The following is a 22,963-nucleotide window of genomic DNA, read 5'->3' as shown; positions in this document are numbered from 1 at the left end:
ATGGATCGGTTGATTAACGCATATATACGATTTGCTCGCTTGAGTATGAAAGATTCGTATTCCAAAAATCTCAAACTTTTGTAAGAAATCTCTTGTTGGAGATATGGCGATAAAATTGCAGAAGTAGCCTCCTCCTCCTCCGTTAGTATCAGGCCACCTGCCGCGCTAGCGCTAGCTCCTCCTTTCCTTCTCAGCAGCAGGTGGATTAAGTGCATCCAGCAACAGATTATTAGCTTTTTAGAAAATATTAAGCATGCAATTCCTTTCCTTTTCAGACAAAACTTTACAGAGACGAAATATATACGGCAGCTAGGTAATCGCCGTTCGTATCCGAAGAATTGCCGAAATATATACTCCTGCATGGCATGTCAATTAAGATATCCGAGGCCGAGACTAATAAGCTGGTGCTACTAGTGTATCAAGACATGATCAGTATCGTAGCTGTCTCCATCAACCTGTAGCTGGAGCCTTAGTGTTTACCTTGTACGTAATCTACGCCAACGCAAACATGGTGATTTCGATCGATTGATTCACGCCGGCCATCTATCGTTGCCTGCGCGACATTCCTCAATGACCAACTAAACCCTTTTTGACACAATTTATTTGACAATACGTACTAGAGATCGTATTGCACGGATGCCATTGCTCTTCAGGGTTTAGAGTACCTCCCCTGTCTGCCTGCCATGGTACCTCCATATTCAGTCCATCGATGGCAGCCACAACTTAGGGTTCATGGCACGTGAGGTGAATCTGACGGTGCAAATAAAAAGTATCACGGTGAACAATTAGAAAAACTTAAAAAAGAAGAAGAAAAAAAAAACAGCGATTTTTTCTCATTCCCCCTGAAAGCACGGCAGACACATCGAGCGTCCAAGTGGAGGATAGACAGACGAGATAAGATTACTTGGTTAATTGGAAAGGCGAGATTAGCTAGCTGTTGATCATCAGCCATGAAGGCCCTCCAAAGCAGAGCGGGCGGTGGAGGAAACCACGCATCGCGCCACAGCACAGCAGGGGTCTCAGCGGATAATGCCATGCAATGACGCGCGCGCGGTGAAACCCGTATACGCAGCCTGCCATCCATGCCAGCTAGCAGGCAGAGGTTGGCGCCCGGTTCACCTCTCTCTCTCTCTCTCTCTCTCTCTTGTGTGCGCATGTGTGTGTGTATATATATATCGAGACTCTCTCTCTCTCTCTGTCTGGGGGCTCAGAATCATCGATCCAACGGAAGGTCCGATTAATTACCTCTCCTCTAAACCTTCCATCCTCTCTAGCTTCTTCTTCTTCCCACTCAACTCCGCTTCTGCCTACTTCTCCTCGACCCCTATCGTTGCTTCGGAGAAGACGAAGATGAGCTTCTTTGGCCGTGGCAGCAGGTGAGGCGACGAGAATTGTTTTGCCCAGTGCTAATTCTCTTCTGTTCTTCCCCGCAAAAAAAATAAAAATCTTTTCTGTTCTTAGTTAGAGGATTAGCCTTCTGGCGTCGCGTCCCGGCATCTTGAATCGGTAACTCCTCCTTGGTTCACTGCTATGGCGATGTGATTTGATTGCGTTCCATCGACTGCGCATGCAGGAATCAGAGGACCTTCAGGCCCAAGAAGAGCGCCCCGTCAGGGAGCAAGGTAGGTGCGGCGGCGGAGCTGTGGCCAGTCGCGTGAAATGCACACGACAATCATCTGTTTTCTTACCATGAATAATCATAATTATGTTCTTTTCCGGGTTCGTACCTACACACTTGGCTAGGCTTCTCAGAATTTATGCAACGAAGAAATGCATGCACGAGCTGCGGCCAATTCTGATCATGTAGGACGTCGGCGATATGATTGCTGAATTATTGGTATTTGCCTGATAATATCAGCTGCATTAGGTGTTAATTGTTATCCTTAGCATCAGCTCTGCTACCTGCTTTGCCAAGAAGCTCTAACAAAAACTTTTGCAAAGAAAAAGAAGCTCTAACAAAAAGGGAGAAGTAGTGAACAAATCAAGAAAAGGGAAGGGGGGAGGGAGTGCTAGGCATCTACTTAACTCTGCAAACTGTTGCTATGTATCCGAACAGAACAAATCAGTTGGAGATGCGTCAGCTGCGGTTTATCTCGAATTTTGTTCGTCCTCCAAATGGCCTGTACCTGGAACTAAAAGCATGCACCTTTTCCCTCCTTTTGTTCCGTCATGCAGCCTTATTTCCTCGTCGGCATTTAGGTAGCTCTCTTGCAACGCCACAGCTCTTTAAGCTGGCTGTTGACAGGGGCTAATTTGGAGACAGCTAGAAAAGGTAGGATTACTTGGGGACCAAATTTAGGCTGTCAGTTATGAAAAAGATGAAGGCTCTGGAACTTAGCTGCATATGTTGTTCTCTTGCTACTAGTACACGTGCTATATATGTATCTATCTGCATGCTCAATTCTGAAGCTGGAAGTTTGTGACTGTTTGGCTATATGCAGGGTATGCAGTTGAAAAGGCACATTGACGCCACTCTCGGCAGCGGTAACTTGCGAGAGGCGGTCCGTCTGCCGATTGGGGAGGATCTGAACGAATGGCTGGCTGTCAACAGTAAATCCTTGACCCTTTCAGTTCATTATCCACCATATTCAGACTTTCACATTCCTGTTTTTACAGTAGGATAGGATATAGTACTATGAGTAAGTCTTTGATAGTCCAAAACAATGGCATCAATTAGTCAGGTTCTGTGGTGGGTCTTTGCCGAACTGTTCTTGTTTGGCCCTTTAGTTGATGGCTTGAAGGTACTGCGGTCTGTAGTGTCTGAACTTGTACTTTGTGATGGCAGCTGTTGACTTCTTCAATCAAGTGAACATTCTGTACGGCACCCTGATGGAGTTCTGCACGCCAGCTACTTGCCCGGCCATGTCAGCCGGACCAAAGTACAGTATCTTTCTTGATGATACCCACAAGAACAGTTAAACAGATACTAAAATAAGAATCTATCAGTCATTATAAAAAGGAGCACACTGCAAACTGTCTAATGAAAATGAAACCTCCACAGGTATGAGTACAGATGGGCTGATGGAGTCAAGATCAAGAGACCTATCGAGGTATCTGCCCCAAAGTATGTGGAGTACTTGATGGATTGGATAGAAACCCAGCTTGACGATGAATCCATATTCCCTCAAAAGCTCGGTAATTTGTTCGTCGCAAAGTACAAGAAGGAAAACTGCACTTTGATCCGAGATTCTTTTGTCTGATCACGTGTTTTGGTTAAAAATTGTGATGACAACAGGGACTCCTTTCCCTCCTAACTTCCCTGATGTCATCAAGACGATCTTCAAGCGCCTCTTCAGGGTGTATGCGCACATATACCACTCGCATTTTCAGATGATTGTGAAGCTCAAGGAAGAAGCACATCTCAATACTTGCTTCAAGCACTTCACCCTGTTCACACTGGTAATTCCCTATCTGCAAGAAATCGCACTTGCCAGCGTTTTTGAGGCAATTGAATCATTGATAAGAATGAAAAGTAGTAAAGTTCTCCAGTAAAAATCAAACCAGGCAAAATCTCTTCCTTTTTTTATAAAAAAATCATCCTAGTAGGCTCTCAAACAAACTAATGCTCTTTTTCTTAAAAAAGAAAAGAGAGAAAGAAGCACAATATATCCCAAGAAGTGAGTAATTAGTAGTACCTTTATGACAGCTCGCTGAAGTTCTTGTAGTTTTTTGGCTTATGGTAATCAGCCTTTTTGTTTCTATGAAGAAATTATCATTTCAAGATTGTTGCTTTTGTTAACTGCGCCATTTGCATCCAGCTGAATGTTAATAAGAAAAATCCAAGCTTCTAATAGCATTAGTAGACTTTAGACAATTTTTGGAGCTTGGAAGGTACACTGGTACTTTTACATATTCTTTTGTAAAAAAACCGTCAGGAGATTTTTTTTTTTCCATATTCAGTTAGATGGTTTTCACCGGTTGACCTTCTCTCGCAAAGGCAACTCTACGAAATTCAGTACTTCAGCTTGTCAGGTTATCAGATATGTAGTAGACCAGTCTTTCATGGAATGCCACTATGCCAATAACGAGAGTTGCCTTTGGTGCAGTGATTCAAATACTTTTTTCCTTTTGTTTGAGCTTATTGCTTTAGCAGTTGTGATCCATCATTCTGCACGCAAAGATATGCTACTTATTCTTAAGTACCGCGCTTTGTAAAAATTAAGGACTTGTTGTGAGCACACAAGCATTCCATTTGTCATGTGCTTTCCTTGTTTTTTTCTCAAACATGCGGTAGAGCCTCGCGTCATTGTATTAAGAAGAAAAAACCTACTTTATAAAGGAAACTGGGTTCGAAAAGCTTAACAAGCACATCATTACAACTCACAGAGCCTAGCTCGTACATAAGATATAGAAAGAAACCCCCAATCCTCTAAGTAACCAGACAACAAAGATCCGACAAAACAGTATACAACCCGGTACACACACAACAACAGAATGCTATACAACCGGCCAAGCGGCATATTTGAACAATCAGCGCCACCCACACCAAGCAACACCATCCCGCAAGCAACCGTGCTCAGCTAGAACCTCGACCAGAACCCTAACAGGCAGAGCACTACTCTAGACTACCAACTCGGATGGCGGCTCCATGCCAACCCACAAGCACAATAGATGGGGTCCTGGGACGTCGGAGCACAGTCACTGACGCGAAGTGTCAGAAGGTGGTGGGAATCCCAGCCAAACGGGAGAAAGAACAACAGAGTGTGTCCTGCAAAAGGGGCTGCCAATTGTAACAACAAGGAACAGTGGGACTCTCCGAAACGACACATTCAGGAAGGAAGCAGCAAAGGAACCGCCGTCGCCCGTCCGAGAAGCTGGATAGGGTTTTCACCTAGAGAGAACCAGGGGGAAGTTTCGACACGACGCCTCCAGGAGATAATGACACCCACGGCCGCCACCGTCGTCGGCAATGATGCCTGTTAGGGCTTTCGCCCGTAAACCCCCTACCACGGCGCAACCCAATGAATCCAGAGGCTCAACGGATGGACCGGACCAAGCCCCTGCAGGAGAACAACTAGCAACACACAAAAGTGGAGCACAAAGGCCCGAGCGACACACTCACCAGCAGAGAAGACGTATGGCGCACTAGGGCCACCAACGGCTAGCAACCGACCAAGAGCAGACTCACGATCAGGCGAAGGCTGACTGGGACCACAAGCCAGACCGGGACCGGCCGAAGGCCACCATGACGACAATGAAGATTCCCACACGCCCACAGTCCCCGTTGGAGCCGAAGGCAGGCAACGAGAGGCGAGCAGATGCGCGGGCAAGTCTCTGCGCAGATCCGGCCAACAAGAGGTAGATTTGTCGATCTACGACACGGATCTGGCCGAAGCAAGCAGCCGCACCGGCAGATCCAGCCGGAGCAAGCGCACAATAGGGACGGGGGAGGGGGAGGAGAGGGAAGTGGAGGTGGGGAGGGGAAAAGAGAGGGACAAGGGAGGAGGAAGAAGGAAGGGGTGGCCGCCGACACCGTTGCCGGTCGGCCATAGCGGTGGCGGCCTCGCTGGATCTGGGCGAGGGGTTAGAGGCGGTGAGGTGGAATCCCTCGAGTCGCCTCACGAGCGAGACGGCTAGGAGGCGCCGTCTCACATGCCAAGTACCCACGTCATCGTGCTTTCCTTGTAATGATGATATGCGGATCAACACTCCACTGAATAAAGTGCCTGATAGCTTATAGTACAAGTTGTTTTTTCCCTGATTAGTGGAGTATTACTGTGTTAGTAGGACATTGAGTAAACCCGTCGACTACTTGCCCCGTATGTTTCATCAATCTGACCTAGTTCAATGGAATATTTTTTGTCGCAGGAATTCCGGCTGATCGACAGGGCAGAGCTGGCTCCTCTTAGCGAGTTGATCGAGCCCATAATAGTAGGACACTGATGACGCAAAGTGCCGAGATATTTTCTTTAATTTTCCCCTCTTGATGCAATCATTTTGGATGAACCATGTCCATTACATTTTGGAAGTAGCCTAGTGGTTGGGTATAGAGCCCAGATGCTCTGTGGCAGCCGTTGATCGCAATTTATTCATTGAAATGGAGTGCTGTTTGATCCGTAGATCCGCCTTGGTTCTGTGCTAGTACTACCTTTGGTGCTGCTAAGTGCAGTCGACCTCCGATGATGATAGTTGCCGATGTCAGTTCCGACTTGATTGCAACCATTCGGTACACGGTTTGGGCCTGAATTTGGCCTAAAATTGGACGCGCGATGCACTTGTCGCAATTTGTTTGTTCATCAAAACCTGCGGCTGTTGACGAACCACCACCAGCTCAATTGAAACAAAGAATTCACCTAGGTTGATAGAGGGGACGTGCAATTACCAGCTGGACAAGTATCGCAGGTTAGAGTCATGTACAGTTAGCCTGCGATACCAGCTGCCGTGTTGACTTTCATGGTTAAGCATTGGATTTGATGTCGTACTGAATAGGCATCACTCCTTTTGTTTTCTGATATCTGCAAACACAAAAGAAGGTGGATGCATTCAAACTCAGCCAATCGGCCTTACCTTATGTTAAGAGAAGGATCCCAAGGTCCTTTTTAGTTGTAACCAAGGATTAAAATTTCACGTGAATTTCAGGAATTTTGAAGATAAATAAAATATCTAATTTTAGAATTTTCTTTCATTGCTACGTGAGACCATAGAGCAGAGGAAGAAAAATGAGCAAAATTTCGACAAAATTTTACGAATTTCGATCTTTTCACTGGTAAAAAAATATTATAAGACCAAATTGAAATCCCTAGTTGTAACAAGCGTAGAACCACGAGAGATTTGCTGAAGAGCACTGCATGGAGCCGTATGGTACCAAAATGCAGCGAATATGTCAGTTCCACCACATAAACAAAGGATCTGCCTCCTCCTTCGGTTCACTGAAAATTTATGCGCACTCAAGTAATTTCCATCCTTGCGATGAGAATCCAATTATGCAAACATCAGCTTTTTCCATGCACACATCACTCACCAGAATTGCAACCCATCGATCTGCCATGTTGCCCCACTCCATGCTCTACCTCCATCCACCCAATCATCCATCTCATCTCCCTATTGTCTCCTTCCTCCCTCTACTCTAGTAAGCTGCCACAATAGCACTTTTGTCCAGTGGTGGACTCAGGATTTTTTCTTAGGTAGGCATATAAATTTTTAAGACTATAAATTTAGGAAAAGAGTATAAAATTTGACATAAGACAATACAAATTCGGTAATTCGGTATAATATCGTAAATTCAACAATAAATCACAAATTTATAAAACCGTAATATAAATAGTCTCAACATGATATAAGATCTTACATAAATGAAAGATTACATCATATTGCGATACTATTCTAGATTCTCCATTTTGCGTTTTCGCATGGTCATGAAAGACTTGATTATGTCATCCTCACTTACCTTGGAGAAGATATCTCGCTCGATATATATGACTAAACAATTATTCAACACTTGTCGTCGCCACCGATAGGATCAATACCAATTTAAGAAGTAAATACACCAAATTATAAATAACATACTTATTTGTTTCAACAAGCCTAATAGAGAGCTCACCAAGATTATTTAGGCCTTTGAATTTATCATCTTTCCTCTTGTCATCAATGAAGTTATCAAGTTGGAGTTCAAGTCTTATCAATTCCACACTTGAAAAGTTATTAGGATAAAACTTGGCAAGCCTAAGGATTTTATGTGCATCATAAGAATAAAAAAATTAAAGGGATTCAAGGCTGACATGCAACACAAACAACTCCATATTTACCTCATCAAACCGATTATCAAGCTCTTGCCGAATTTGATCAATGACACCAATCTACACTTCTCTTCTATAATCATCATCAATTGTTTGAACTAGATAAAATCGTGGGGATCTTGCATGAGGCACATATCTACCATCCAATGCAGGAATATCAATACCACGTTCCTCTTTTGCAGAGATTGAGACAACTCATTTGTGTATCCAAGAATGATAAGCATCAAGTGTGCATTAAAAACAAACTCAAATGACTCCAAAACATCAACCATAGCATGTATGTTCGGCCAATCATCTCTTTGTTTGGGATCCTTTCCAAGAGTTATAACTACTTCTCGAATTGTAGAATACATATCAATAATGTGCAAAATAGTTTTGTAATAAGAACCCCACCGAGTGTCACCAGGCCTAGTTATCACCATCTCTTGATTTAATCCACTCCCACTGTCTATTTCACCCAACTCAAGTGCAGTCTTAAGTTTTTGAGCTCTAATATCTCGAAGCATGTCATGACGCTTACAAGAAACTCCAATAATATTCAGCAAGCGAGAAACTTGTCCAAAAAAATTAGCACAACCAACATTTCCCTTGGCAACATCAACAAGAACCAATTGGAGTTGATGTGCAAAATAGTGGATGTAATAAGCAGAAGAAGACTCTTTCATGATCAATGTTTTCAACCCATTAATCTCTCCTTTCATGTTACTAGCCCCATCGTATCCTTACCCACGAATTTGAGTAAGAGTTAAGTGATGACCAACAAGTAAAGACTGAATTGCTGTCTTAAGTGACAAAGAACTAGTATTGGCTACATGAATTACTCCAAGAGACCTCTCACATACCCTTCCAAGTTTATCAACATAACGTAAACAAAGAGCTAGTTGTTCTTTATGTGATATATCACTAGACTCATCAGCTAGAATTGTATAGTGGTCATCACCAAGTTCTTCAATTATGTGTCTAGTTGTTTCCCCGGCACAACATTTAATAATTTTCTTTTGTATCTTAGGGGAAGTCAAAATACAATTTCTTGGAGCATTTTTCAGAACAACCTTATTAAACTCTTCATTATTTTCTGCAAGCCAATCCAAAAGTTCAAGGAAGTTCCCTCTATTGCTAGATTCCTCACTTTCATCATGTCCACGGTATGGCAAACCTTGACGCAAAAGAAACCTCAAACATCTAAGTGAATAGGTCAACCTAACCTTGTAGAGACTTAGATCATGTTGTGACACCTCCAGAATAACATCATCAAGTGGTTTATCTTGCACAAATAAATCATATATCTCTTGCGCAGCTTTGTGAGCACTATCTATACCTCCCACATGTTTCTCAAGTGCATCATTACCTATGTTCCAATTTCTCCAACCACCCTTAAAAAATTTACTGCTTCCCTTGATAAACAAATAATATACAATGCAAAATGCTGCATCCTTCTCAATACTATATTCAAGCTAAGGATATTTATGGAACCAAATAATACTAAAGCGACGATCTTTACCATATATGTTCTTAGTTGGGTAATCATGGGCATAAAGTTGGCATGGACCTTTTAGAATATATCCTCTCCGAATTGCATTTTGACCATTGACATTATAGCTTGCAATAGGCACTCTTAAGCCAGGATCATGTTCAAGATGATCAACATCACAAATTGGTTGTGGTTCTTGTTCTTGAGGTCGCTCTTCAGACACAACCAAAATCAGAACATGATGTAGTTGTTCTTGAGATTGCTCTTCAGCCATAACCGGAACACGAGATGGTTCTTGTTCTTGAGTTTGAGCATGCTTTTCAGTCGCAATCTTCTTTGTCTTTGCTTCATATTTCCGGAAAAGCGAGGCAATATCTTCCTGCCTTTTCATCTTTATAGGACCGTCACCTGAATCTGATCGATACACAAGACAAGAGCTCAGCTGGGCGCTGGCAGGCATGTGATAATCGATATTGCGATGCATTGATGTCTGATGCACAACATGGAATCATGGACCATGACATATTGACATGAAAATTGAAATAGGCAAACAACTGGCGCTAGCTCACCTAGTCACCTCTTCCCGATGTAGTCAGTACTCAGTAGTCTAGTCCACCTCCTCTGGTAAGCGGTCATGCACTCATGTCTCAGTTCTCACGCTTTGACAATCCTGCGCAACTGCGCTCTGACGGCTCAGTGGTCAGCCGTCACCGCGTCATGCTCGGTAGTCCTAGCCTCCTGGTGCAGCCGCGCAGCACAGGGCCACAGGACGCAGGCGTAGCCGCGTAGGCACGTGGGCGGTGGGCGTACTACGGAGTGCTGGAGTCTGCGTTGTGCCTCTCCGGTACTGGCGTTTGGCAACTGGCGTAGGTGGCTAGGCGGCAGGCGTAGGCGTGAGGTGTCCCGCGTCCGGCTCCGCCGCTTTGGTGGTCCACAAAGCGCAGAGTAGTCGGGATCGTCGGATCGGGTAGATGCGAGATGGGTTTTGGGCATCCGGGGTCGCGCCTCGCGCTCGCCGCTCGCCAGGTGAGGACTATGAGGAGTCGAGGAGGCGTTGAGGCAGCAGAGGCATTGATTTGTGGCTTGACGCTGGCGTGGGACCGTTCGGTATTATTTAGGATTTTCAATTTTTTTAAGAACCGGGCTAAAGTTTGGGCTGGACTAGGGTAGTCCTGGGCCTACCAGGACCACCCTGTGGGCCCGCCCCTACTCCTGTCACATCCAGTTTAAAAAAACAAATCAAATACAATTCATATATATATCAAGATCAAGTTTCATATATACGGTAACTTCATAAGTAATAATATAACAGTATCATTACATAATGATAAGATTCATTACAAAAGGACCCGTAGGTTTTAAAGAAAAACACTAAGATAACTCCTAGCTGTAGAGGTTCTTCCATCCATCCACAGATGTTGTCTGAGGGAGCACCAGCCTAGAACATGTTCTTCAAATCAAAATCTTCCTTCACCTAAAACTCAGCTTCATTGGTCGGGATGTCCTCAAAGTCCTCACCTTCTGAGCAACATCAAGAGGTTGTGAGAAGGCAAGCATGAGTACTTAGAGTACTCAGCAAGTGTGAAAAACATGACATAAAGGCTTAAGACAAGAAAGACTTAACTCAGATTTACTGTATCTATGTCATTCTAACCTAGGACGCAAGAAGAACTTAACAATCCTATTTACTATATGTGACGATACCAACATTAAAGGAACAGCTCATCGGATTCCATCCGACTACTAGACCCATCAGATATTCCATATCCAGCTACTAACTCATCGGGTTACCACCACCCGATTACCAGAACCAACCATCCAAGATCCCCACTAATAATAAAGAAGTCTAAGCCCACTCTTGACTGTGAGAACATCTGATCAATCAGTTTTATACTCTGCAGAGGTTGCATACTTTACCCACGAGTCGTGATTCCCGTTTTGCTTCACACTTCCAAGGTGTAGAGCCGGGGTCTCAATACAAGACCTTTACAAAGTGTCTTCAAATCCATATGCACTAAGATTTTACCGCTAATAGGGATTTCATCCACTGCAGAGGCTCCCTCTTGTGCAACTTAATAGCTAAATGGTGCATACAAAATAAAGGATGGCATCTAATTAATTGGTCAGGTCGTACCCATATAAACCTCATGGTTGCGCTGTTTAGCCGGGTTACATGCTCCACAAACCAGTTCTTAGGATCTAAAGCAGGTACTTACACATCACCCAATACGCACACAGCAGCAATACCAACCAAACCAACCTGCCTAGATCCCTATGGTCTATGTTGCTACAAAAGATTACCCAAAACTGTTCATGTTGCATAGACCATTAATCAAATTAACATTTATTCTACCCAACTTGACAGCACAACTAAGCATTTCTACTCTTGACACCCAAACTACAACACCAGCGACAAAGATAATCATAGAAAGTACTAATAAACCCTAAACATGAGATTCATATTAACAAAGCATACAATTAGAAAGTAAAAGATACACTTTCCTATAATAGGGTCAATGTAATCAAGGACACTTGCCTTCAACAATGGGTTGCTCAAACTCCTCGAAAGTTTGGTCCTACAGATTCATGAATTGCTCGCCTCCTAATGCAATCACGATAACTAGAAACAAGCAAACACAAACATCTAAGAATAGTACACCAAACAATAACAAAGAACTATAAAAAGCTTTATAGTGCTATTATAGTGCTACTCGGCACTATAAAAGAGGCGTCGTCGCCACGAGCATGGCTGACGAGACTCGATCGAGTGCGTCGCGGCACGGAACTCGATGGGATCTATGACAACAGAAAGAGGAGCACACGAGGATCCTCACCGAGGGGTCCTCGACGGCCGGGAAAAGCTCAGGGATGGCGGGCGGTGAAGAACAGCAGCGGAGAACGACGGTCGAGGTTGTCGATGAGCTTCGGGGATAGGGTTTCAGTGTGGGAGACACGAAATTGAGGGTCAGGGAAGCTGGCGGGTGGTCCTGCGATGCTGAAGAGGCTGTTAGTGGGCCTCAGGGTGTAGTGGGGAGTGCTAGTGACAGAGAGAAGGCGGCGAAGCTTACCGGTGCTCGCTGGGGAGACGGTTCCGATGATGGGGAGCGGAATTCGACGGTCAGAGAAGCTTCCATGTACTCCTGTGGAGCCGATGGCAGCCTTAGGTGCGTCGGGGAGGGCTCGGCTATGGCGAACGACGCGCGGCGGTGCTTTGCGCGTCGGCAATGGCGCTCGACGCATTTGACGATGGGGTGAGGGAGAAAGGGAGGGCGGCAGGGTGCTGCGGAGGCCATCTTATAGCGCGGAGAGGGAGCGGCCCGTTGCGGAGACTTGGGGCACGTCGCGGAGACGTGGGAGGCGAAATCGAGCGGCGCAGTTGTAGTGTGAGCACGAGCGCAGGCGCAGGAGGAGCGGAGGAAGGGGGATGATGGGCAGGTCCGGCTTATCAGAGAGAGATGGGCTGAGCTGCGCATAGGGAGACATGCCGCAACAAAAGAACGGGCCTCACACACCCCCTCCCCCACCTATCTATTAATTTTCTTTAATAAGATCTTATTGGCTTGCAAAATGGATCGCAAAGCTTGTGGTATATGTTTGTAAAGTTTTTTTTACACATGGATTTCATGTGCACCCTTACTATTAGTATAGATGTACAAGATTAATTGCTGGTTTTGCAATAATGGAATTACATCTACTTGGCTCCTACGTACTCATCCTTGTGTCCAAAAGGAATCCATTTCACCGAAACTACTGCCAAGGATACACCAACCTGATGGCTGCTAAAATTGCTAAAGGGAGTGTTTGTTAATTGGAAACCTGGTGCTCAAAAGTGTACTCTTGAAATTGCTAAACCGGTGCACAATCGACAATGCTTAATTTGTGAACATCAGATGATACGGTTTTATCACTCTTGACAATCTTAGGTATTGTACAACACTATTACTCTATGAACTAAGTATTATCATGTTTTATTCTCTTGGTGTAAGAAGCAAAACAATATTGTGTGCAAGATTTAGAAACCGTTGCAATGTAGGGATGCTAGATTTAAGTCCTGTTGCAACGCATAGGCATTGTATTAGTAGTTTTAACTCTTGGGTTGGTGTCTTCTCCATGGATCCGCTTCGTTGCCTGACCTTCCTCCTCCTCACCATGGCGGTTGTCCTCCTCGTTGGAGCACCATTTATTGGAAGTCCTTTCATCCGTAAGGCTATGGGATGCTGGCCCCTTGCTATGCTATCACCCAAACCTCACCACGGCAGGTGACTCAACACATGGGGTGCGCCTTTGCACGAAGATGCTCCACCACAACCTCATGGATCTGGTGGTTGCCGACGTCAAGCTCGCACTAGTCGACTAGGCTGCATAAGCAACCGGATTTGCGTCTGCCACTGGTGGATTCCTAGGAGTGCCCTATGGCTCCTATTGTAACACCCTACGTCCAAAATCCATTTTCCCACCTAGCCTTCATGTAGGGTGGGCTCACGTATGGATTGCACTCTGCTTACACTTTTGTCATCGCTTCATGTAAAAGAGTTAACCTAAAGATGCTATGTTTGAAGCACAACAGTTTCTATGCTAACTCTCACCTACCTAACGCATCTAATGTAGGACTAATCCACTAGACTAACACTTGAGCTACATGTGTCAACATTACTACTAATGGGCTGCTAACGGAATTGGGTGCTACACCTATGCTATGGTGAGTATACCATTGTTTCCCATCATCACCAACCGATTTCGCTTCAGGATGCACACAATCAACTCACATCACACTCACGCCCAACAAACGCGCACATGTGCGCGTCCTAAGCACACACGCTACAGACGGATACTTGCTAAGCACGCACGCGTGTGCGTACCCCAGAAAGAAAGGGGAGCAAATCCACCAGTGAGCGCCCACACCGACCGAAAGGCTCGAACACGGGCAGGTTTGATGCACACTTGACATCTTACCACCCGAGCAAACCCTCGGTCTCCATTGCATCCATCCCGGAAGCAAACCAAAATCCTGGACCGATTGCCTTTCAGCGACACAATTCTGCCATATTTGTTATGTGCAAGAATTATTGCTCACACGGACTATGTGTGAACAGTAACCATGACACTGTAGCCCAAGGTCGGATTGGTTAGAAATAAGATTAGTTAGATTGATTTGTTATTTTGAATCGTATTTAGTTAGAGATATGATTAGAGATTTGTTAGTTTAAATCACATAAGAGTTAGTAATAAGATTAGAGTTGGATTTGAATTAGAACTTTGTAGGCCTGCCGGTTAAGGAATCAAGCAAGAGAAATTAATCTAGTTCACAATCTCCTTCTCCCATGTCTTCCCCGTAGTCTAATATCTCCACCCTAGCAACCGATATCATCTGGTTACCCTCGTGGCAGGTGCTTACCCCTAATAATATCGGTGTTGTAGTGATGACCTAGAAGCTTTGCCTTACTGGGCATGTTCTTCAAACTACACGTACACGACTCAATAACCAAGTCTGGGTAGAACACATGCTTGATCTATTCACTGTAATTTCGGTATGTTTCTACTTCCTCCATTTCAAAATAGGCTCATTAGGATTTAAGAAAGTCAAACTTTATAAATTTTAACTAATAATTAGTCAAATTAATATGAATATTTAATGTATAAAAGATGCATCAATATATTTGTATTTCATATATCTTTTAGTAAGATATTGGTTCTATAGCAATTGGTAATATATTATAAGAGAATTTAATAGTTAAAGTATAATTGGAAAGACTTTTTAATCCTAATACGTTGTATAAAAAGAAATGGAGCGAGTATTGCATAAGTGTCTCCTGTTTGAGCCCGATGAAGCTTATTACGGAACTAAGGCTCAACAACCATAAACCTCCTGCGCCAGAGTCCACAAAGGAGGCCCAGGATATCTCGGCCGCTGCTGTCCGGCAACTTTGTTCGCCGTTTGTACCGCGGGTCATTGACGAGACCATCCACCACTTCCCAGTGATAACAGATCGGAAATCTTTATTAAATTGACGTTGTTCAGTTCTGCTCTTTGAGTTCAGTTCTGCACAGTGATCGGACATCGCTGTACCCCTTAATGCGAATGATTATCATACAGCCGGACAGAAGAGTGATCTATCTATCCGCAGACGAGCCGACCAGGAGCGCCGTGTCATGTGCTATGGTGTCACTGTCCGTCGTGCTGTGCTGTGCTCCCTCCAAGTCTGCCAAGTAGCAACTGGATGAGTAGTATCGAATCCCAACGATGTTTTCTTCTCTGCTTCGATCGTCTTCCTCCTTATCCACAAGGACGGACGGAAGAAGGGTGCCAAATGAATGAACTGGTTGAGAGTGAAACAAGGTGCTGGGTGGCTGCCATAGGCCAGCGCCGCGCCCACAGATCGAGACAGCGGCAGCACCCTGTTTTGCCTTTCTCGCTTTTGTTTCTTTCTTCGGTTGTCATCTTTAGTAGGAGTGGATACTAATATAATATCCCATGAGAGCACTGTGAATCTGTGATGGTGACTTTGATAAGATAAGAAAATGACATGGTGGCAGCATCGCAGCAGGGTAGAGGGAGCTACGCTACAACCCTTCGATTCAATCGAGCAGGGCAGTGGCCGTGCATCTGATCCAATCCACTACTGTTCATCGGATGGCCTTGCAAGTCGCATTTAGATAAGTGGGAGCCTTTATCTATCTCTGTATCCATTGATAATATCTCTCTCTTTCCTCTGCTCCTACACCTTCGCTTTCTTTGCTTCCTCACTCCATCGTTGATCCCTTCGCTTCAGCACTCACTCCCCTCCGTTCCCGCCCGCTGATTCTGCTGCTGCTCAAGCTGGGGCTTTGGGGAAACAAGACCAAGGTAACACCACCCTGAATCCCTCACTACTCACATGCTGTAATAGTTTCTTCCTTCCTTTCTTCTTATGAAACTTTCTGTCGAGGAGTGTGCTCTTTTTTTATTAATGTTCCTGCCCCCTGTTCCCCGTGTCTCTGCTTTGCGGTGCCCTCAGAGGAAATTTTTGACAGTTGGTCGGATCCCACCCAGAGTCCTGATTCTTGCAGCGAGGATTTACAAGGGGGTTTTAGCTTCTGTTTGTAAATTACTCTAATTTTCTCCTAATCGACTGGAAGCCTGATTCCCTGCCATGGGACTAACCCTTAAGATCCTGCAAGAGCTGCTAGTTAGTGCACAGTCGTCATCGATCAAAGGGCAGGTCCTTATCAAACCCCACCTAACTAGAATTTTCACCCAGATCCTACTCTAGGTACTACACTTGGAATGATAAGCAGAAGGAAACCTTTTTTTTTCTTTTTGAAGGGATGATTTATGCAGAACCATGAGTTAGATGGTTAGTGAATTGGCACGTGTGTTCTCAACTTTTGAGTGGTTCTGAGTCTTCTGACTCCTACTGCAGGCACCCCATAATTGTGGTTGTTAGAACTGACACAGGATTGTTCCTTTAAATAACTGTTAATGTAACCTTACTATATTTCTTACATGAGTTTGATCTCTAGAACTCAAACATCTATTACTAACTGATGTGTCATAGTTGCCCACTAATCAGAAATCAGAGATTTGTAGTATTGTTACCAACAAAGAGCAATCCTATTATGTCAATGTGCCTCTTCTTTTCTGTAAACAGCGCTGATCTGATCACACCAGAAGAGAAGCCCTTATATATATGGCCCTCAAGACTCTGCAAGTTTCATCTAATTTAGCAAGGCGGCCAAGCACCTACAGTTTCGGTCAATCCTCGCCTTCGTACCAGCCAAAACTTCCACTGAGACCTGACGCAAGACTCGCCGCAAAGAAGCACCAAAAGAGTAGTACATCTGTCCTGAAATGCAGAGCCAATCTGCACGGTTGCATGGATGAGGTTGTTCAGTCCCAGAAGGATCAGACAACTGAAATCCCCATTGTTCTGTACCCATCGGCCACCTTTCCCGGCACGACACTTCAGTTGCAGGTGTACGAGTTCAGGTACCGCATCATGATGCAGACTCTTCTTCAGGAAGGCCTGAAGTTTGGGGTCATCTACTCCGACAAAAATGGCAGGATGGCCGATGTAGGGTGCATTGTCCATGTGATCGAGTGTGAGAGGCTTGTCGACGACCGATTCTTTCTCACCTGTGTAGGTGAAAACAGATTCCGAGTAGTCGGGGTCATCAGGACAAAGCCCTATGTGGTTGCCAGAATTCAGGTACTGAATGACCAGCCTGGCTCAGAGCCACATGATGACCTGGGGAGCCTGATGCAGCAAGTGGAACAGCACCTGAAGAATGTGGCCATGCTTTCAGACAAACTCAGCTGGAATCCAAGGGGAGACCATCAGGCTGAGCAACTCCGTAGGCTGCATTCTGCTGCCTCTTTCTCATTCCTTGTCGCGCGATTATTCATCGATGATCGTTCAGAGCAGCAGGCGCTGCTCCAGATGGACGACACCACGCAGCGGTTGGCGCGAGAGGGGAGGTACCTGGAGCGCAAGAGCAAGTACCTGGCGGCCATTGCTGCGATCAATGACGCCTTTGAGCACTTGTCCTGCAACGAGAAGTAGAACCTACCTGTGCATTTTGAAGGTGTACTGCTGCTACCAGATAAGCAGAGACCACTGGCAAGAGCAATAAGCGATGTGTCATAGTTATAGGTTTAGCATTGAGCCTTGGTTTTGCTTCAGCTTCTGCTGCTGATGCAGATGCTGTGTACGGTGTACATTAATTCTTGGATTACTTTTCTTCGCTGCAAGTTTTTGCTATTCCTAGATGCACATGTATATATGCGTACATGGAGGCTATATTGAGTAATGTGTATGCAGCTGAGTCTTGCTTTGCCAGGCAACAGTTCAAAGGTGGATACAACAAATGTGAATTTCATTTGCAGGCCATGCTATTGCTCGTGCAAGAACGTTTAATTTTTACTCACCCACTCCACAACTCACACCACACGAGCAACATACGCTAGGAACTCACACCACACGAGCGTGCGTGTGTACCCTCGCACCTAAGAACAAATCCCAGATGCAGGTGGGCTCGGTCGAACGAGCCGTAGCTCGTTCTCAATAGGCCATGCCATCCCATCAGTAGTAGTGACATGAACTGGTTGGGCCTATGTTTGTCAATGTACCTGGGCTCACCTCTTTTTCACATGTTCCTTGGAAATCTTGTGCTCCACGGGCCTCTCGACTCTCCAGTCCTTGTTTCTCTCGTGTTACAAGTTACAACGGCCTGTTCCCAGTGCAGATCACGAGCGGTTTGTTATGGCTCTATGGAGCCTTTGATAGAAGTTTCTTCTTGCTTTTTCTGAACCATATCAGCTCTAACATTAAGGTTCTTATCTAGTCTCATTGCCTCTCCTGAGAAACACTCAATGTCACGGGTCAGTACTGCGATAGCGTGATGAAGATGAACATACCATATTACCATTGCCTTTTACCACAATCTGCTTCTTACCTCTTAGTGTTAATTTGTCGCAATTTATAGCATTCTAACGTTACCTTGAATGCTCAAGTGTCTATTACTCAATTTTGGGTCTACTCAACTCACCCTTAATTGCCTAATTGTTTGGACAAAAACATTAAGAAAAATACATAACGGGGGCTTGAACATCTGAGCTCAACGTCAGATTGCTACTCTGAAACCAAATTCCATTTTTAAATCACAAGAAGCTAGAGAGGCAAGGGCCATCTTGTTTCGAGTCTCCATTCTGTTGACCAAGGTTGATTGCTTAAGCAGTGATGCAAGTATGATTAAGCTATTCCAAGCCTCTTTGTCTAAGACAATGACATGGTAAGATGCCTCACCGACAACGACGTGTCTCCATGTTTATGTCCGTGCATCATCATTGACTAGCAGCAGCAGAAGGATGGTTCAAGAAACAGGATAGATAGATTCAGAAAAAGGCTAGCTCATGTGTTGTTTACCAAGAGCACTGCAGGGGGAAGCACTAAGACTGTTTGTTTACTTTACTACTCCATAGTCATCTGCGAATTATGATCGCTCACTCGCTCATTGGGAAAAATTAGGTAGGAACGAGAATAGGGGTAAATAGATGTTTTAATAAATTTTTTTTCAAAATAGATAGTTTTTTTATTTATCACCTAACGCATCTTAAAACACTCAAACGGAAGCAAAAGAATTAGAAGACAAAGCAAGAAGACTAATTCTATGGCAACATGACTCCACGGATATAATATGAACCATAGGTTCCATTCAAAATCATTCCATGTATCTTTATGCACAAAAACTCGTAACTTTCAAAGAAATTAGAGAAAAGAGACACCGGATAAGGTTATCCTTCAAGATGATAGTCTAGTGGCAAGAGGACTCAAGATCTGTTCAAATACATGAGTATGTGAGTGTCTAAGCCACTAGCATCAAGAAAAATAACCCTGCAAAGGTGAAAAACTGCAGCTCAAATAAAAGATCACCGAGTAAAGAATCTCTCCAAGTTGATGATCTAGAGGCAAGGGTACTCAAGACCCATGAGCATACATTTGTATGTGAGTTTTTATACCTCTAGCAACAAGAAGAATGACCTCACAAGGTGCTGAAATTTCAGCCCAAAAACCAAAATGAAAATCAAAATCAAAAATTGAAAAATTTGCAAACTTGCAACGGAACTAACAGAGGGAAGCTAGAAGGAGGGAAATTCAAGCATATAAAAAAATATAAACTTCATTACTCAAAGAGGTCAGTCCTATTTTAGACAGATTACAAAGATTTATCTCTCAAAACTCTCACCTATTACTTAGGCTAAGCACTCATCCTTCTCTCCTGTAAAATCCTAACTCTAATGCTTTCAAATGGGTGACACAAAGGGGCTCAAGTGGTTGGTTTAAAGCTCTCTCTAGCCCTACCTCTCTATTTATAGGCCTAGAAAACTTAGCTCTTAAGTTTACTAGCTTTTCCCCAAAATACTCCTCTTGTAGTGCACTCCTATCTATTATCAAGAGCATTTTGGTCCATTTTCTTCTCCATTCATCGGACGGTCGCGGCGCCTTTACGACTTAGCTTTGCCTCGACGCAAGCTTCGTGATGGTGCCACATACTCCTCCAATCCTCCCACGGTTTTGAGGTCAAACCGCGAAACCGCCTGCACGCTTCTCAAAGCGTGACTCACCGCCTTGCTTACACTTTAAGCAAGTGCTTCAATGTCGACGCGTGTACTCCGTCATGCGATCCTAACCGCCGGCAAGTATCTCCCGCTCCCGATACCTCGAGCCGCCTTTTCACTTGCACCGACAGCTCCTTCGCTTGACTTTGTCAACACGCCGTCTCCATCCGCCTTCAATGCTTTGCTTGACCTCCACATGTTCAGCTAGGATCACCCTTGACTCCGCCCAGTCTCCTTGATCGTCTGATACCAAGCACTCTGCTTGGCCCCGATCATCCCGTCGTCGACCGCCAAATTGCATCCATCACCTGCACATTATGAGACAAGCAAACACATATCTCCAACTTCAATTCCAATTAGTCCATAATCAATATGCTCAAATGAAATCTCAAATCAATTCAAATCACATCAAAGCTCATGCAGAACCGAAGATTATCAAACCAAATAAATGACAATATCAATCACTCATCACAAGAAAACCAAGACACATTTCAACTTAGTTTCTCAATCTCCCCCTTGATGAGTGCATTAACAACACGCAAAGCACAAAGATTTTGATTTGAAGAAATTAAAACAAGATAAGCTAATCTAAGTGACCAAAAACTCTTGAAAGAGCAAAATATGTCACTTGACATAAGAAAGGTTACAAAAGCTCTAAGAGAGGTAAAGACGAGCTAAAAACTTCAGAAGATCAAGAAAACTCAAAAAACCAAAACACATACCTTTGTTGAATATTTGAGCATAATATTTTTGGCATATTTTCTCCCCCTTTGGCAATGCAAACATCAAGGATAACAGACTATGCAAAAGATGTACAAATGAAATGTAAGTCTACAAAGCTTCATATATAGATCACAAATCTCTTGTAAGAACTAGAGATGTCAAAGCATTATGAGAAGTAAACAATATAACTCAAAGGCGCACAAAGTCTCGAAGTGAGTTCATGTCACAAGCACTGGGAGTGAAGCAAGTTTTGATCATGTTGTTCAATTATCCAAAAAATGTCACCACAAAAGCATCCGCAGTTTTATGACCAGTGTAAAGATTAGAGAAACTAGTGTTATGTCAAGTTCAAACTAGACAACCAAGTTCACCCCGACGGGCTATGCAAACACCTACATATCAATCCAAACCTTAGTTTGATAACATAAAAAAGAACATTCTTAGCACATTTAAAAAGTACAAGTTAACTTTCTCATTTGATCATTTAACTATCCTCAAGTGAGTTTTAAGTAACCATGGATTCACTTCTTTGGTAAATCACATGAAGCCTTAAGCCACCGTATTGGATTCAATTTTAGCTCAAAACTTGATCACTCATTTTATTAATTCAACATAGAATTCAAGATATGTAATTTTTTATAAAGCCAAAATAAGTTGTGTCATTGCAACATAAAAGAGCACATGCTCTCCCAAGGGTTAATCATGGGCTAAATATTTACATAGACAAAGGTCAAAGACCCCCAATCCGCTGAACTAAACAAAGCGGCCTAGCACAAATTTTTCATAGAACTAGCCCTAATTTAAACATTGATTAAGCTAAAGCAAATACCCAAGGGTGACAAGAGATTATGTTCGTATTTCAAGTTCATTCTTTAGAAAAGACAAGCTTGCTCAACAGATTTTATGCCATGTTTCAATAAGAGCCTAAGCTTGCATAAATTATTATACATCCACTACACTTAGCACAAATTCACAACTAGTACAAGAAAGTGCAAAGAACATATAAATGAAGCTTGCTAACATGATTATATTACAAAATGCTATGCAATGCAAATGCAATAAAAGTAAGATAGAGTAGGTACAAAGGCAACTTCCCCTCACACAATATCATAGGGATGACGCACATCAAGCTCTCCCCTCAGAAAGGCAAACCTTTTTGCATCTAGAGGCTTGGTAAAGATATCGGTTAGCTGGCGTTGGGTATTTATGTAGCTCAACTCAATGTCTCCTTTTTCATTATGGTCTCTCAGAAAGTGGAATCTCACATATATGTGTTTGGTTCTGGAGTGTTGAACTGGGTTATTGGCTAAGCTTATAGCACTGGTGTTGTCACACAAAAGTGGCACACTCTTGAAATCTAACCTAAAATCCCTCAAGGTAGCAATCATCCATAAAATTTGTGAGCAACAGCTAGCAGCAGCTACATATTTAGCTTCAGCAGTAGACTGCGCAACGCTAGACTACTTACAAGAAGCCCAACACACAAGAGAAGTACCCAAAAAATAACAAGTACCAGAGGTACTCTTCCTGTCAATTCTACAGCTAGCAAAATCCACACCCGAAAGACCTCGAAGAAAAAGCGAAGAGGAAGCAGAAAACCAAAGCCCAAACTCGAGAGTGTGCTTAAGATACCTCAGAATGCGCTTCACCACTTGGCGATGAGACGTCAGTGAAGCCTGGAAGCGAGCACACAAGAAGACGGCGAAGTGGATATTGGGTCTTGTCACCGTCAGGTACATAAGGGAGCCGATCATGCTCCTGTACTCTCGCTGGTCCACCTCCTTGTCATCTTCATCTGGATCAAGCACGGTCGAGGTAGCCATCGGTGACGCCAATGGTTTTGCATTGCTCATGTCAAACTTCTTCAGCAAATCCTTGGTGTACTTCGTCTAATGGACTAATGTACATTGCTTGCATTACTTGATTTGCAGCCCAAGG

General features: G+C 43.9%; 2 protein-coding genes across 4 annotated transcripts; both read left to right on the top strand.

Annotated features, from left to right (window-relative positions):
- The first annotated feature begins 1,175 nt into the window (after nt 1-1,175).
- LOC133912671 (MOB kinase activator-like 1A) lies at nt 1,176-6,059 on the top strand. 3 transcript variants are annotated; one of them, XM_062355523.1, is made up of 7 exons: nt 1,176-1,376; nt 1,574-1,622; nt 2,442-2,550; nt 2,786-2,879; nt 3,002-3,135; nt 3,236-3,399; nt 5,809-6,059. In XM_062355523.1, the coding sequence occupies exons 1-7, from the start codon at nt 1,351-1,353 to the stop codon at nt 5,881-5,883; spliced, it is 651 nt and encodes a 216-aa protein (XP_062211507.1). In that variant the 5' UTR covers nt 1,176-1,350; the 3' UTR covers nt 5,884-6,059. The 3 variants fall into 3 exon arrangements, with proteins under 3 accessions (XP_062211507.1, XP_062211506.1, XP_062211508.1); XM_062355522.1 differs by lacking the exon at nt 5,809-6,059 and having other exon boundaries at nt 3,236-4,215; XM_062355524.1 differs by lacking the exon at nt 5,809-6,059 and having other exon boundaries at nt 1,462-1,622; nt 3,236-4,215.
- A 9,653-nt stretch (nt 6,060-15,712) lies between these two features.
- LOC133912670 (uncharacterized) lies at nt 15,713-18,030 on the top strand. Its single transcript, XM_062355520.1, has 2 exons — nt 15,713-16,051; nt 16,836-18,030. The coding sequence occupies exon 2, from the start codon at nt 16,875-16,877 to the stop codon at nt 17,745-17,747; it is 873 nt and encodes a 290-aa protein (XP_062211504.1). The 5' UTR covers nt 15,713-16,051; nt 16,836-16,874; the 3' UTR covers nt 17,748-18,030.
- The last annotated feature ends 4,933 nt before the right edge of the window (nt 18,031-22,963 follow it).

This window comes from Phragmites australis, chromosome 3 (assembly GCF_958298935.1).
Source record: "Phragmites australis chromosome 3, lpPhrAust1.1, whole genome shotgun sequence".
Taxonomy (NCBI): domain Eukaryota; kingdom Viridiplantae; phylum Streptophyta; class Magnoliopsida; order Poales; family Poaceae; genus Phragmites; species Phragmites australis.
The sequence above is the reverse complement of the archived record's forward strand: the minus strand, read 5'-3'. Positions and strand labels throughout refer to the sequence as shown.

What these genes read in the sequence shown, in the direction of transcription:
- LOC133912671 (XM_062355522.1), top strand. Translation starts at nt 1,351, where the DNA reads ATGAGCTTCTTTGGCCGTGGCAGCAG. An exon ending in TTCTTTGGCCGTGGCAGCAG is followed by an intron (nt 1,377 to 1,573) that starts GTGAGGCGACGA and finishes CTGCGCATGCAG; the next exon opens with GAATCAGAGGACCTTCAGGC. An exon ending in GCGCCCCGTCAGGGAGCAAG is followed by an intron (nt 1,623 to 2,441) that starts GTAGGTGCGGCG and finishes GGCTATATGCAG; the next exon opens with GGTATGCAGTTGAAAAGGCA.
- LOC133912670 (XM_062355520.1), top strand. Translation starts at nt 16,875, where the DNA reads ATGGCCCTCAAGACTCTGCAAGTTTCATCTAATTTAGCAAGGCGGCCA.